Source organism: Gouania willdenowi, chromosome 6 (genome assembly GCF_900634775.1).
Source record: "Gouania willdenowi chromosome 6, fGouWil2.1, whole genome shotgun sequence".
Taxonomy (NCBI): domain Eukaryota; kingdom Metazoa; phylum Chordata; class Actinopteri; order Blenniiformes; family Gobiesocidae; genus Gouania; species Gouania willdenowi.
The window spans coordinates 7173543-7188536 of NC_041049.1; the positions used below are offsets into that span (position 1 = coordinate 7173543).

Here is a 14994-nt window from a genome sequence, read left to right on the forward strand (position 1 = left end):
TCTCCTTTGAGTAAAAAAAACAACACAATAACAACAACTAAGACGAAGACATAGACAAGTGTACACAACAACGAGTATATACATACAACAACAACAAAAAAACATGGACACTGAACATGAACAGTAAGGTCAGTCAAGGTCAAAGCCAGTCATTCCACTGAAAGTGGTATTATATATTAAAAATGTCGTTTGGTGTTTTTAAACACCCAGAAAAAATAACCTTTAAAACCTGGTAAACTAAATGGCCCAGTTGTCACTCACTTAATGATTCTCGAGACGGGAAGCCAAAAGACCCGACCCAAACCTCAAGTTTAACGCATGATTTTGGTCCATATTTAGTTTTCATTTGTTGTATTAACGGGGCGTCCCAGTCCACAGCATCTCTAGCCGGTACCACGCTATGTACTTTACCCATCTTACGCGCTCCGACAATATCTCAATAACTGCTGATCAGACAGACCGCCGAGCGGTAAACCACAAACCTCTCCACCCGAGTCACCGAGAAGGAAGAAATAAAATAAAACAATAATCCCTTCTATTAAATACTCCTTCCCGATACGCGGGGAGACCTCTCAATAGCCGTAGGCTAGAGACAAGCACACCCACACACACCATACAGCCGCTACCTTTTAAGGAAACAACGCCTGCGCTCTCTCAACAGCTAAAATCAGTAGATGCTCTTAAAAGAACAAATACGCCGACACGCCGGAGACAAACACACCTCTCAATAGCCGTAGGCTAGAGACAAGCACACCCACACACACCATACAGCCGCTACCTTTTAAGGAAACAACGCCTGCGCTCTCTCAACAGCTAAAATCAGTAGATGCTCTTAAAAGAACAAATACGCCGACACGCTGGAGACAAACACACCCCTCAACAGCTAATATCAGTAATGCTCTTCAAAAGAACAAATACGCCGACACGCCGGAGACAAACACACCCCTCAACAGCTAATATCAGTAATGCTCTTCAAAAGAACAAATACGCCGACACGCCGGAGATAAACACCTCTCAATAGCTAATATTCCCAAAACGTCAACAAAACAACATCAGAAACGAAGCCAGAGAATCATACACACTTCAGATATCTGCCAGAGCACGTAACCGATAAAGAACAGACCCGCGGACTGGAACACCCAAATTTCAACCGCACAGTACTGCAGAGACAATAGTACTCATAGCAACTAATGGGACAGTTTTCTCGGGAAAAATTTGGTAGAAAAATTTGGTACCTCCCCTGCTGTCGAGTGGCTTCGGGCCGGCAAGACAGTCCGACGCGGTATGGAGGAGGCGCGCAAAATGACAACGATGAATGTTGAACTAGGCTGTCTGTCGCATGCAGCTTCAAAAGGGTAAGGTACAGATTGTTTACGAGGGTATCGGTCAAAAATGTCAAAATGTAAACTTGGTTGAGGCTGCAGTCCTCAATGTCTGTCTCAATTTTCCTGAAATTGAGTAAAAACAAAGGAGTAAAAGAAGAATCGTTCAGAAATAACAAAGAAGAAAAAAACGTGTGAGCTCAAAAAAATCATGGCCAATAAAAGAATAAAAAATAAAAACTTCAGCTCCAAAAGCTGAGGCAACAGAGGGCTCTTTCTTCAACGGATGTAACCATATCTTGCATTGTGGGGGCCTCCCCTCAACAAGAAAATAAAAGGAAAGAAAAGCAAACAAAAACAAAACCATTAGTAACTATTTTCCTCCCTTTTGTTTGTCTTTCTCATAAAGGCAAAAGCAGTGCAAATAAATGTGTTTTCTGTGTGAAGTTATGGTGGTTCTGTGTTTCAGCTCATAGTTATGAACGTGAGTGTGTGACTATATGTCTGGTCTGTCTGCTTAAAGCTCACCTTCTTCTAAGTATATCTCAAAGCGTGTGAGAGAATAAATGAAAACAAAATAATCTAGCGTACAGTCAGAAAATAGAGGGGTTAGTATTGTCTTATCGAAGGAGAAGCTTGTTGGCTATTTGCTAGTTGTCCCCTCCCTATGCCAAAGTTCAAGGCTAAAGTGATATAGCACTACCACCAAAGGCTGTGGTGGACTTCTTCTGGCTTGGTATCCTCGTGGCTTTTGAAACAGTGTCTTTTTGGTGAAGATGTTCCAGCAGACGTGTGACCAGTCTGCAGTGGTTGCCCACCATTCAGGCAGCAATCGTGGTGTTCAACCCTCAACTCATTGGTGGGGGAGTGTTCAACCAACTCCGATGCCCACAGGTTCTCAGTCTTTGATGATGGGCAGGATGTGTTAATCCCAGCACTGGCATGCGGCCCATTCCATAGACGATGAAGAGTTGACTTGGGACTGAGCGAGTCATTTTGTTGCAGCATTGCTTTGCTGAATGGGAGAGTTGAGTTCTTGGTAGAAGCTTGGTCCTTTGTATGATGTTGACATTTCATTAGCATAAGAGTTGGAGGTGATTTCATTCATTAAGAGCTTTCATTGAAGATATCATTTCTTCAGGGACAACCGCAAAGCCAACAGAAACAATAAAATAATAAAAAAAAATGATAATGATGATAACAGTAATATTAAAATAAAATAAAATGAAATAATGTATTCATCTGTGTGTTTGTTTGAGTGTTGCAATGGCTTTGCACTATTCTGCAGGCAGAGGGAAAGGTGAGAAGCCACAACATTGTTAGTTTTGGCAATCTATGTATTAATAACAGACCGTATTACAAGTATGTAGTGTCTAATCATGTGACCTTTCACTAAACTGGCCAATGAGGGGCACTACGCCTGGGTAGAGTCAATGTGTGTCTGTGTAAATCATTTCTCTGTGTGTAATGATATTCCTGCAGTCTCCCCCTCCCCTTTCCCCCTACACCAAAAGGTACTGTTTGCATTAAAACAAAAGGGGCAAAAGGAGATACAGGCCATCCCCCCCCACGGAAGAGACATCTGTTCACACTATGGCTACGGAGGCTCTGTCTTGTGTGTGTGTGTGTGTGTGTGTGTGTGTGTGTGTGTGTGTGTGTAAACGTCCGAAATGAAAGCATTAAAGTCAAACAACAAGGGAGAAATCTGATTAAAAATAAAAAATAAAAATTAAAAAAAATTAAAACAAAAGGTAAAACTCACCGAAAGCTTGCCGGTTTCATGATCCGAGTTCACATCATACCGAGAATGTATATGCGCATTGCATATACTATTTGTTTATTGGATTTTTCATCATATTTAGGAACTCATTTTCTATAAATAGTACTAACTTATCCAATAATATCTCACTGATATCTTCATCAGTCTGTTTGATCCCCATTATTAGTGTTTTACTCCCTGTAGTCTTCACTACCGTTTATTGGATTAGGTTAGGTTTGGGGTTTTAATCCATTTTGGTCTCAGTGCAGAGGTGAACTCGGTATATGGCACCGGGGTGTTTCGGAAACTTTGGTTGCCTGTCTATTCTATGGTCAGGACCTCACAGGCTGTCCGTGGAGGTGCCTGAACAAAATCAAAGTAAATAATGACTAGCCGTCCTAGATGCCTGAACAAAAATAACCGGAGCCCGAAGAAAAATATAGAGAACTTATAGTATTAAAAAGCAAAGAACTTCAACCATTTGAGCCTTTCTCATTACAGTCTTTACAATACTCGACTGGTTATCGGTCTATCAACACAGAGTTAATATATAAATATATATATATATTTAAAGGCAGCTTTACCTTCGTAGTCCGAATTGGTGTTTGAGGATCAGCCGATGGTTCGTGATCCAGTCTCTGTCCGAGAGGCAGACCACCGCGGGGCAGACCCGGAGTCCCATACCATTAAAAGCTGGCTTTGGGGTTTTAAGCGCGTCCGCTCTCCGGGTACCGGTCCGCGGCCGAAGCCCCTCAGAGCAGAAGATGAATCCTGTTATAGTGACGCCAATTGTTACGGTGAAATTTACGGTTACCTCATCTTTGACTTGGAAACACACTCTGTGGTGATAAATGATGAAGACCAGACAGGAGAGATGATGAAGTAATAAAAAATGATTTAATCTAAACTAAATGAAAAGGTACAAAGCGGGATGGACGAAGCATTGGTCTCTCCTGGCCAGGAGAGAGGGCGCGATGAGCAGGAGAAGAAGAAGAGGCCAAAAGCTCCTTTTCCCACACATTTATACCCCACCGTCCCACCCACCTTCCTCCTTCCACAGACAACAAAAGAAGGGACCAGGGGGGGGGGCAGTGAAAGTTAGATGTGTGTGTGTGTGTGTGTGTGTGTGTGTGTGCGTGTGCGTGTGTGTGTGTGGATGAGTGTGTGTGTGTTGGTGTGTGTGTGGTTGCGTGTGTGTGTGTGTGTGTGTTTGTGTGTGTGTGTGTGGTTGTACGTGTATGTGGTTGTGTGTGTGTGTGTTTTGAGTCTTTTGATATGTATAAGATAAGATGTGTAAAGGAGAATGGCTACCCCCAAGAAGACGAAGAAGAAGAGAAAACAGGCACAGAGTTAAAAAGCAAATTATCCCCTTAATCATACACACATGACAAATATAAATGTATCATTGAACATTATTAGATAATTTGCTACGACACATTCAAATAAGAATCTTCCACTGAAACTCTATGGAATAAAGCTCTGCTGGCCCTGGTAGCTATGAGGGGTGGGGGGTTGAAGGTAGAGGCTTAGATTCACTGGATATGTATGGGAAAACCACTGTTATGTTATAACTTAAGAAAAAGAGGCTCTCTATTGATCAAGAAAAAACATAAAGTTCATTTTGGCTTTTGTTATTCGAATTTTACACACGTCTTAACACACATACACACACACACAATATATTCTTAACCACATTCACACCACTCCTTTATGAGTATCCCGACACATCAAGACAATTTGTATAGTTTTCAGCATTTTTATTGCCATGCATTTTGCAGGGTAAGAATAAGTGTCCTCCATTGAAACTATGTAATAAAGCTCTGCTGACCCTGGTGTCTTGGGGGGGGGGGGGGGGGGTGTCATCCCACTTAAAACCTGTTTTTCTTGTATTTTGACGGTAGATGCTTAGATTTAGTAGATATTTTTGGGAAAACCACTTTCATTTGTCAGGATAACAGTATATCCAAAATATGGGGTTATAATGGTAGTCAATAGGACCAAACTCAAACAGTGTCACTACATTTTATATCTCCTCTTCTATATATCTTGCAAGAAAAGTGATCATGGAATCATGAACATGACAATAAAATAAAGTTCATACAATTAGGATTTAAACTGAATTAGATATTGAGAGTTTAAAACACTGAATAAGCAGAAAGTACACGTTTGGTACCCAAAGGTGCCCCGAGAGTTAAAAGTATGTGTTGGTGAAGCTTTGGTCACACACAGGTGCTGTAGAGCGTGACTTTGTGGCTGATCTCATCCAGCAGCAAACGAACAGCTTCCTCTAGCTGAGCCAGTTCTGCAGCTTTGGTCTCCAGGATCAGCTGATTGGACTCATAAGAACTCTCCAACTCTGGAAAACACAAACACGTGTCCCGGTCAGGGATAAGTTTTTCTCTACTTTTGGTTAGATTATTCTCTATGTGGAGAGTCTGAATCTTTAGTTTGGTACAGTTCTGTGGATGTAGGCCCATTATGTTGTGATGAAATGTTGTGCAGTTGTGTCGTTCACCTCCCAGTCTCTCCAGTTTGATGCTGGTCTGAACCAGTAACTCTTTGGCCTCCAGCTGCAGCTCGTCGGCTCGTCTTCTGGCCTGAAGAACCGCATCTCCTCGTTCCTCCACGTGCTCCTTTACCTGCTCAAATTTATCCTTCACGCCCTCCTCAAACTCCTACACACACACGCACGCACACACACACACACACACACACACACACACACACACACACACACACACACACACACACACACACACACACACACACACACACACACACACACACACACACACACACACACACACACAGAGAGAGAGAGAGAGAGAGAGTGGACCACATCACAGAGCGTTATACAAACCATTATAGAATCTGACTGAGGTCTCTCACAGCTATCAGAAGCTCCTGCGTTCCTTTGGTGTTGTTCTGGGCGAGCTGGATGGCGTCCATGGGGTGTTGATTTTTGCGCGTCTTTATTTTTCTTCCATTTTCAGCTTCCAATATTTGAAAATCTACACCACATAGGAAACTGAAATTTGGTATAGTAATACAGCTCTGCCTACTTTCTCAGAATGTATAAAAACATCTGCTATACATCCTATCTGGTGGACATGCCAGCCCCTTAAAATTGGAAAAAAGTTTTTCGGGGTTTGGGGCTGGAAAAAGTTTGGGCCTTCAGTAAACAACTTTACATATGTCTCAGCTCAATCTGATTTGATCAGCTTTGAGCTATGAACACAAACTTTTCAAATCACTAATGATTAGTTAGATATATGCATTGGTTCTTGGGTGACAGTTTCTTGAAATCTGAAAAAATACTTTTTTTTTTTACTATATTCATTGGCCCATAACTGCAACTGAAAAAAACTTTGTTTTCATTTATAGTATCAATATTACTCTTTCATGGGATATAAACAATTTCTCTTTATGCAACTTCTTAATTTTTACTTTGGACCACCACTTCGGGTTATTTCACCACTCTCAAATATTGAAAATTCTTTACATAAGGTCATTGTAGCTTGCCTCTGTTTCTTATAATCATTTATTCTTTATTAATTTTTCATTATGTATATTCTGACAGAGTATATGAAGCTGTATTACTATACCAAATTTCAGTTTCCTATGTGATGTAGTTCCCGAGATATCGGAAGCTGAAAATGGAAGAAAAATAAAGACCCACGAAAATCAACACATACCCCCCTCACTATATTGGCCATGTTTCAAAAAGTGTTCAACTAATCAAACTAAAAACTTACAGTGTGCTTATTGAATAATCACTGAACAATTGGTAAAAAATTGTGAATTTTTTGAGAACAAAATGCATGGGTCAGTTGTGAAATTAAATTTTTTAAAAATTTTTTCTTGTCATTAAAATGTTTGATAAAAATACTCCATTATTACTCTTTGAAGTCTATCCTAAAACACATGTTATGATGTAATTATTCTACCTGGCGACTTCAGCCTGCCTCAGCAGAACCTCGGCCTCTTTGATGTCCGCGGCGCTCTGGTTGAGGATGCTCTCCACGCTAGTTAGCGTAGCCACTTTGTCCCTGATCTCCTTGGTGAGCTCCTGTAGCTTTTCTGTGGAGGTGGGCATCTCTAGGGCCAGCACCTCGTTGGACACCGCCTCGATGACAGACACGTCAGCTTTGTCGTCTGCGCGATAAGAACCCAGAGAGGTGAGAGAACGTCTCCATCAACAAAATGATTTGTATGTGATTTTCTTGCATTAAAATGTACATGTTTAGTGTATTTTTCTGTTTTGTGTGTTGTCCTCACTGGTGAGGAGGTCTCTGATCTCCCTGATGAGGTCACGGAGCTGCTCGTTGCTCTGCTCCACTCTCTCTCTGCTGCGGTTGGATTTGATCAGCACTTCCATGGCATTGGCCTTTGCATCATTTGCACGATTTTTGGCCTCCCAGACCTGAAAAATTTTAAATAAAGGACATTTTCACACACTTTTGAACTTGGGCTGTGTTTGAAATTGCACACTAATGAAATATACACCACAAATTCAATGAGTATATACTGTCTACTATATACTAATAGTTTGATAAGGATAATGATTGTTCCCACTGAAGTATACTTCCAAGTTTCCTAAGATGTATTTCGAACTTAGAACGACAAAAATCTGAAGCACACTGAGGCTAAATATCTCTATTCGCCATCTTTGAAAGTTCTAAAAGTATTTTTTTTTACATTTTCTTTTAATTTTAGAAAGATCACATTGTCATAACGCGTTACAGATAGTCAAATGCACATGCGACTGCATCAATGCGGCGTGGCATGGAGGCGATCAACCTGTGGCACTGCTCAGGCGTAATGGAAGCCCAGGTTGCTTTGATAGCAGGTCATCTGCATTGTTGGGTCTGGTGTCTCTCGCCTTCCTCTGGACAATAGCCCATAAATTCTTTATGGGGTTCAGGTCAGGCCAGTTTACTGGTCAGCTAAGCACAGTAACACCATGGTCATTGAACCAGCTTTTGGGACCTTTGGCAGTGTGTGCAGGTGTCAAGTCCTGCTGGCAGGTCATTTGGTCATTCGGTGCCTTAAAGGGGACATATCATGCGAAATCCACTTTTTTAGCCCTTAAATGCATATTGTTGTATATTTAGAGTGTTTAGAAGTACAGAAAAGTTCAAATTAGTCTCTTCAGGTGCTCCATTGTTATCTTTATATTCTGTTTTGGTCATATTTTTCAATTTGTTTCGATTTTTCGATTCTCTATTAAATTTTTTGAACAATAACGTCACAGTATTTGCAGCGGAACTGCCAAATTAGGACATCGACTCCAGGTCCAACACTTCGAGCAATCCGCCATTTTTATTTCTCGCTTTTATTTTGTAGTCCAAGCTCAAGGATGCCAAAGTTACGAGAGGATATGTCAAAATGTTCGGTTGTTGGATGTAGTAACCCACACGCTTCATTACACCGTCTCCCAGCACTAGAACCTTTTCGAAGTGCCTGGTTGAGTTTTATTTTTCACGGAAATGTACCCACATCTGTGGGTAAGGTCATTTTTGTGTAAGCGAAGCACTTCAAGGATGACTGCTTCTGCAACCTCCGCCAGTATAAAGAAGGATTTGCCGAAAGACTTCGTCTGATTGAGGGGTCAATTCCTTCTATCTTTGGAGATGACGAACAGAGCACTTCGGTAAGCTGTAAATAACGCTAAAAAATGTGATAAGACGTCCCTGTCATTGTTTTGTTAGCATTAGCAGTTGCACCGTCTTCATATGTTAGCGCTGTGTGCTCATTTTAGATCCTTGATGATATGGCCCACGTGATTTAATTTAAGTCTAAAGTTTTCATTAGTCATTTCATTTTGCCGTTTTTGTCTCCGAAAAGACTGTATTAAAATGCATTTCGTGACGATAGTTTGGCGCTAGCATTAGCTCGGTGCTTGCGTTCGCTCACTTGTTAGGGTTCTGCAGGTTCATCATCTTCATTTTCATCTCGCTCCGCCGGGTCAGACTCTGGCTCGAACATGTAAAGCTGGAGGGACAAGTCTTCCGTTGTTGACATTTTGTAAATAACATGTGAATAAACATTTTCTGCGCCACGAGACAATCGTATCTCTTCTATCAAACTACAAAAATGGCCGAACAGTTGGAGTTGAACGTAGTGTCACCTCTAAAACCTGGAGAGGGGGCGGGGTATGAAATGTCTCATTTGCATTTAAAGAGGCCGCACCAAAACGAGTTGCTCTCAGAAGCACATCAGAAAAGGCCTGTGGAGCTATAATAATGAGGAATTCAGACGCAAGCATTGCAGTTCTGCTTTATATAGACCACAACTGTATGATTTATATGTAAAAAAAGGAAGGACTTAAATGCATGATATGTCTCCTTTAAGCAAAAGTAAAATAAAATAAATATGGGCAGAAGATTAGCAAGTATAGTTATAGACTTTTAATATTAATATTCAATTAAAGGTGCAGTCTGCAACTCTTATAAAAGTGACTTTTTGTCATATTTGCTAAAGCTGTCACTATGTAAGGACAGGTTTGTGTGAAAAAAACAGACTCATTGAGTCCCCTCTGCTGCTCCTACAGCCTTTTGCATATTGCCAGAATGCACAGCCACCGAGCAAAAAGAACAAATCAGAGCCAGGGTTGTGTTTGATGGGTTGTCTGACAGTTGTAGCTCACAGTCCCCGCCCCTTTCCCGGGGCTGGAGCATCAAATTTTTTTACAGTATATGGTCTGGAGGAGTAGAAGATGGAATTAGCGACTTTTTCTGCTTGAAAGGTAATTACTGCTACTTGATTTACATTGATTTGTAAACAACACAGAAATCTGTGGTGCATGTGTTGTTTGTGTGCGTGCAGCAGCCTCCATGTGGGCTGCTGCACGCACACAAACAACGCATGCAAACCCTAAACTCTGCTGCGATCATTAGTTATCACCTTATATTGTGTTCAAGTGTTCTATTTTCTGTGAATTTTGTTTTAAATAATTTATTTGAGGTTGAAAAATGGGACTTTACACTTTTAAGGCTTTAAGTTGTGACTTTTCATTTCTGCTGTCTCATGTCTCCTGCTCTCTTCTCGAGGTCAGCCACATGCTTCCCAAAACACATCTTATCCCTCAAGGCTAGACGCAAAGGCACCCTTTTGGTGAGAGACACACACACACTCACATAGTCACACATACACATCCATTTACACACATTCACATCATACACACACACACACCTATGCACATCTGACTATCACCCCCGATACCGGGAGCGCCATCTCCGAACGAACAGAACAAACTGACTTGAACTCCTCCCTGTTGCTTCTTTCTTATCTGTCGGGGGGTAGGACGGTTAAACGGTGTAGAAATGTGTGTGTGAAGAACTTTTTAAGCAGTCTTGCTTTTTCCTCTGCCCCGGAGCCTTTTGACCATCCTTGTTGTGGGCTGCCTTTCATTCTTACAGGATGGAAGCTTCTTTGTACTCTTTTCATTTAGTTTTATAATAAATCTTTTTTATATAAAATCATCATGCTTCGACTGGAGTCCATCATTCAATGAGAACAATAAATCGTGTCTCCAAATGAGGTCAACCGCAAATTTTTATTGCTTTATTTTTTTTATTGACTTTGCTTGTTTCTTAGTTGTGTGCTGTCCATCAGATTAGGTGGACTGTATCTAGATTCAGGTGAGGCTGCTGCATCTGTGTGGGTCAGCATGTCATAGGGCCACGCCGGCTTTCACAACATCCACCGTCTTGTCAGGGTGGAATTCCATAAGATGCCCCAGGATTCTCCATCGGGCAGCCAGTACCTCAAAGCTGTTCTCAATCACCCGTTGGGCTCGTGAGCGCCGGGAGTTGTACACTTTCAGTGCATCATCAAGGTTGACTGAAAAAAAAAAAAAGAAATATACACATTAACACAAATACTTTCAAACTATTTATTAATCACATTAAAATAAATTCTGTACCTGGGTAGGGCCGCATCTGGTTCACCTGGAGTGGAAATGCTGCATCTCAGAGGAAAACATGTGGGTCAGCAGTGTTGGTGCCAGGTAAGTTCACAGGTGGTAGTAGCTCAAGAGCCCCCTGTAAAAGTCTTGAACCATGTTGACTGTCCTTAAAAATTCCCCCATCACTCGCTTGACCATATGAGACAATGTCCACCATGGTGAAACGGTACTTTGCATCACAGATTGCCATCAACACAATCAAATGAGTTCCCTTATAATTAAAGTCGTCACTTTCTGCATGCTTCCTGTCAACACTTCCCAAATGGTAAGGGAAATTCCAGATCCTCCAAAACTCATGTGAAATGTTTACAAACTCACTGCCTTTGGGTGAGGAAACAAAATCTGTTTTGTGGGCTTTCCAGATGGCCTGGTAAACCTAACCTAAAACTGTTGTCAACTGCAACTTGTAACTGGCAGCAACAATTTTCTGGCTCGCTCCAGAAGTGAGGATTCTCAGAGTAACAGCCAATCTCTCCTCTAGGCTGACCGGACTTTGATGGGTCCTTGCATGCAACAAAAATGGCTCAATCCGATGCAGCAGGTCGTCGAAGGGGTGCGTGAACATCCAAAAGTAGCTGAAGTGGATTTCTTCATCTACAGCCCATCCATCCATCCATTTTCATACCCGCTTATTCCCGTTTAACAGGGTCGCGGGGGTCTGCCAGTGCCAATCTCCGGCTCTCATAGGGCGCTGGGCGGGGGTACACCCTGGACAGGGCGCCAGTCCATCACAGGGCAACACAGACACAGACAACCATTCAATCTCTCATTCACTCCTATGGGCAATGTAGAGACTCCAATCAACCTTACAGTCATGTTTTTGGATTGTGGGAGGAAGCCGGAGTACCCGGAGGAAACCCACGCAGCACGGGGAGAACATGCAAACTCCACACAGAAAGGACCCAAGTCCACCCCAGGGCTTGAACCCACGACCTTCTTGCTGTGAGGCGGACGTGCTAACCACTATCGGTCTCATGAGCTGGCTGCACTCTCCATGCAGTTGCATGTAACGGGCGCACACACCATCTTCTTTTACGACGGGGCTTTTGTCTGGTCAATAACCACAAACAATTCCTGCTCCCTCCTCTGTGCCTGACTTGCTGCTGCCATTGTTGAAGAAGACTGGTGCCCTGTCCAGGGTGTGCAACCGATGACAGCTCAAATGTGCAAACATGAGCCTTCACATATTAGGTTATGGTGAAGATCGGAGAAGTAATTTTTCTATTTCATGATGATTTTTTTTTTCTATTAATAAAAATTTAGTCCTGGTTTTAAAATTCCTGGTTCTTAGAGGAAGCCGTTTTGTATCTCAGAAGCTTCTGGAGGGATGGAAGGAGAACCCCTTGTTGAATCGCTCTTAAAATCTGTTTTTAAATCGTTTCCACATAGATTTTTTCTTAGGTTGGCTTGCATCCTCTTGTTTTGGATATATTAGACTCTTTTCTTCTGACTTTTCTTGACTCAGTCGTTCCTCCAGATATTTTTTCAGTTTATTGTGTGTTTCTTGAAGCTCTGCGAGGTCTTTTTTCATGGACAAAAGTATTGTTTGCTGCTGCATTTGTTCAACCTGCATGCTCCAAAATTGAGGAAGATCTTCTCGTAGGCTCTGGATCTCTTTGTGTAGAGATGCCATTACTGCGACATGGTTGTTACTGTCAGTAGCAGGCTGTGCTGCTTCACTACTAACGTTTTCAGGAGACACAGCTGTTATCTCTGGAACACCGCTAACGTTTTCAGGAGACACAGTTGTTATCTCGGAAACACCGCTAATGTTTTCAGGAGAGACAGTTGTTATTTCGGAAACACCGCTAACGTTTTCAGGAGACACAGCTGTTATCTTTGAAACACCGCTAATGTTTTCGGGAGACACAGTTGTTATCTCGGAAACACCGCTAACGTTTTCAGGAGAGACAGTTGTTATTTCGGAAACACCGCTAATGTTTTCAGGAGACACGGTTGTTATCCCTGGAACACCGCTAATGTTTTCAGGAGACACAGCTGTTATCTCTGGAACACCGCTAATGTTTTCAGGAGACACAGCTGTTATCTCTGGAACACCGCTAATGTTTTCAGGAGACACAGCTGTTATCTCTGGAACACCGCTAATGTTTTCAGGAGACACAGATGTTATCTCTGGAACACCGCTAATGTTTTCAGGAGACACGGCTGTTATCTCTGGAACACCGCTAATGTTTTCAGGAGACACGGTTGTTATCTCTGGAACACCGCTAATGTTTTCAGGAGACACGGTTGTTATCTCTGGAACACCGCTAATGTTTTCAGGAGACACGGTTGTTATCTCTGGAACACCGCTAATGTTTTCAGGAGACACGGTTGTTATCTCTGGAACACCGCGAATGTTTTCAGGAGACGCGGTTGTTATCTCTGGAACACCGCTAATGTTTTCAGGAGACATGTTTGTTATCTCTGGAACACCGCTAACGTTTTCAGGAGACACAGTTATTTCGGAAACACTGCTAATGTTTTCAGGAGACACGGTTGTTATCTCTGGAACACCGCTAATGTTTTCAGGAGACACGGTTGTTATCTCTGGAACACCGCTAATGTTTTCAGGAGACATGTTTGTTATCTCTGGAACACCGCTAATGTTTTCAGAAGACACAGTTATTTCGGAAACACTGCTAATGTTTTCAGGAGACACGGTTGTTATCTCTGGAACACCGCTAATGTTTTCAGGAGACACGGTTGTTATCTCTGGAACACCGCTAATGTTTTCAGGAGACACGGTTGTTATCTCTGGAACACCGCTAATGTTTTCAGGAGACACAGTTGTTATCTCTGGAACACCGCGAATGTTTTCAGGAGACATGGTTGTTATCTCTGGAACACCGCTAATGTTTTCAGAAGACACAGCTGTTATCTCTGAAATAATGGAGGGGGCAGATGTTATACGCTTTACTTCTTTCTGCTCCTTTTCAATCAACTTTTTTTTTCTTTTTTCACAAAAGAAATAAACAAGACAAAAACAAAAAAGAAAAAGAAAAAAGACAAAAACAAGACTAGCTAGTTGTTCACTATAAGCAAAATCTGTGATCACAGAATCTCTGAATACCTCGTCTCTAAACTCTTCCATATTTTTACTCACAGACTGAAAGCCGAGGATGTTGAAGAGCATGGTAATCGGGTTTGTTATATCAGAAAAAGCCATTTTTGCATGCAACTTGTTACTTCTTTGTACCTTGTTGTTGCTCTTGGTTAAAGACGTGTGTCGTGTTCATATGCTACCTCTTCTTTTTATCTTGGCAAAAAAGAGGCTCGAAGGCAGGGTTCCATTGATGGCGTCATAGAGGCGGTGTGGTTGGACCGCGGAGCGCGAGGGAGATAGAAACTAATCACCGGTAAAAACTCCAGAAAACAATCACCAGGAATAAATATTGACTCCCTGGTAAAGATAGTAGCTCTAACAACTGGTAAAATGATAAACTGGCGATATTACAACCTGTGCAGCGGTATGGGGACACATATACTCCGCCTCTGGGTCCTAGTGCCTGCTGGTCGGTGGAGCCTGTTCTGTTTACCGAGCCATACGTGTCAAGTATCCCGTTTTGGCCGGGAAACTCCCGCATTTTACCCCTCTTTCCCGCCATCTTCCCGTATTAGCATTTCCCGTAAATATCCCGTATTTTAATGTAATAAATGAAAGATGCCTCACTAAACTGAACGCCGTCACTAGCCTCGCGAGAACTGCCTTGTGAAATGGCCTGGCTTGGTGGCAGTTCTCGCGAGATTAGTGCTGACAGCGGCAACAAACCCGGAAGCAACTCAGAAGAGAGATGAATGAATGAAGACGTTCTGGCGAAAAAAACAAAGAACTGGTGTAAATATGTTGTGAAATGTGACAGAGAGTTTATCTTCCCAAAGAGCATCAGGATGTGACACAGTTACACGTTCTGTTAGATTAATAACTAGATTTTAACGTCTAC

General features: G+C 42.1%; 1 protein-coding gene across 7 annotated transcripts; it reads right to left on the reverse strand.

Annotated features, from left to right (window-relative positions):
- Positions 1 to 4821: 4821 nt before the first annotated feature.
- LOC114464371 (laminin subunit beta-1-like) lies at positions 4822 to 14658 on the reverse strand. 7 transcript variants are annotated; one of them, XM_028448485.1, is made up of 8 exons: positions 14157 to 14633; positions 11009 to 11126; positions 10276 to 10926; positions 7360 to 7504; positions 7029 to 7236; positions 5971 to 6109; positions 5597 to 5756; positions 4822 to 5437 (listed from the first exon to the last, which is right to left on the reverse strand). In XM_028448485.1, exons 4-8 carry the CDS (start codon positions 7457 to 7459, stop codon positions 5301 to 5303), a joined length of 744 nt encoding a protein of 247 aa, XP_028304286.1. In that variant the 5' UTR covers positions 7460 to 7504; positions 10276 to 10926; positions 11009 to 11126; positions 14157 to 14633; the 3' UTR covers positions 4822 to 5300. The 7 variants fall into 7 exon arrangements, with proteins under 7 accessions (XP_028304286.1, XP_028304285.1, XP_028304283.1 ...); XM_028448484.1 differs by lacking the exon at positions 14157 to 14633 and having other exon boundaries at positions 11009 to 11770; XM_028448482.1 differs by lacking the exons at positions 10276 to 10926; positions 11009 to 11126 and having other exon boundaries at positions 14157 to 14635.
- Between the last annotated feature and the right edge of the window lie 336 nt (positions 14659 to 14994).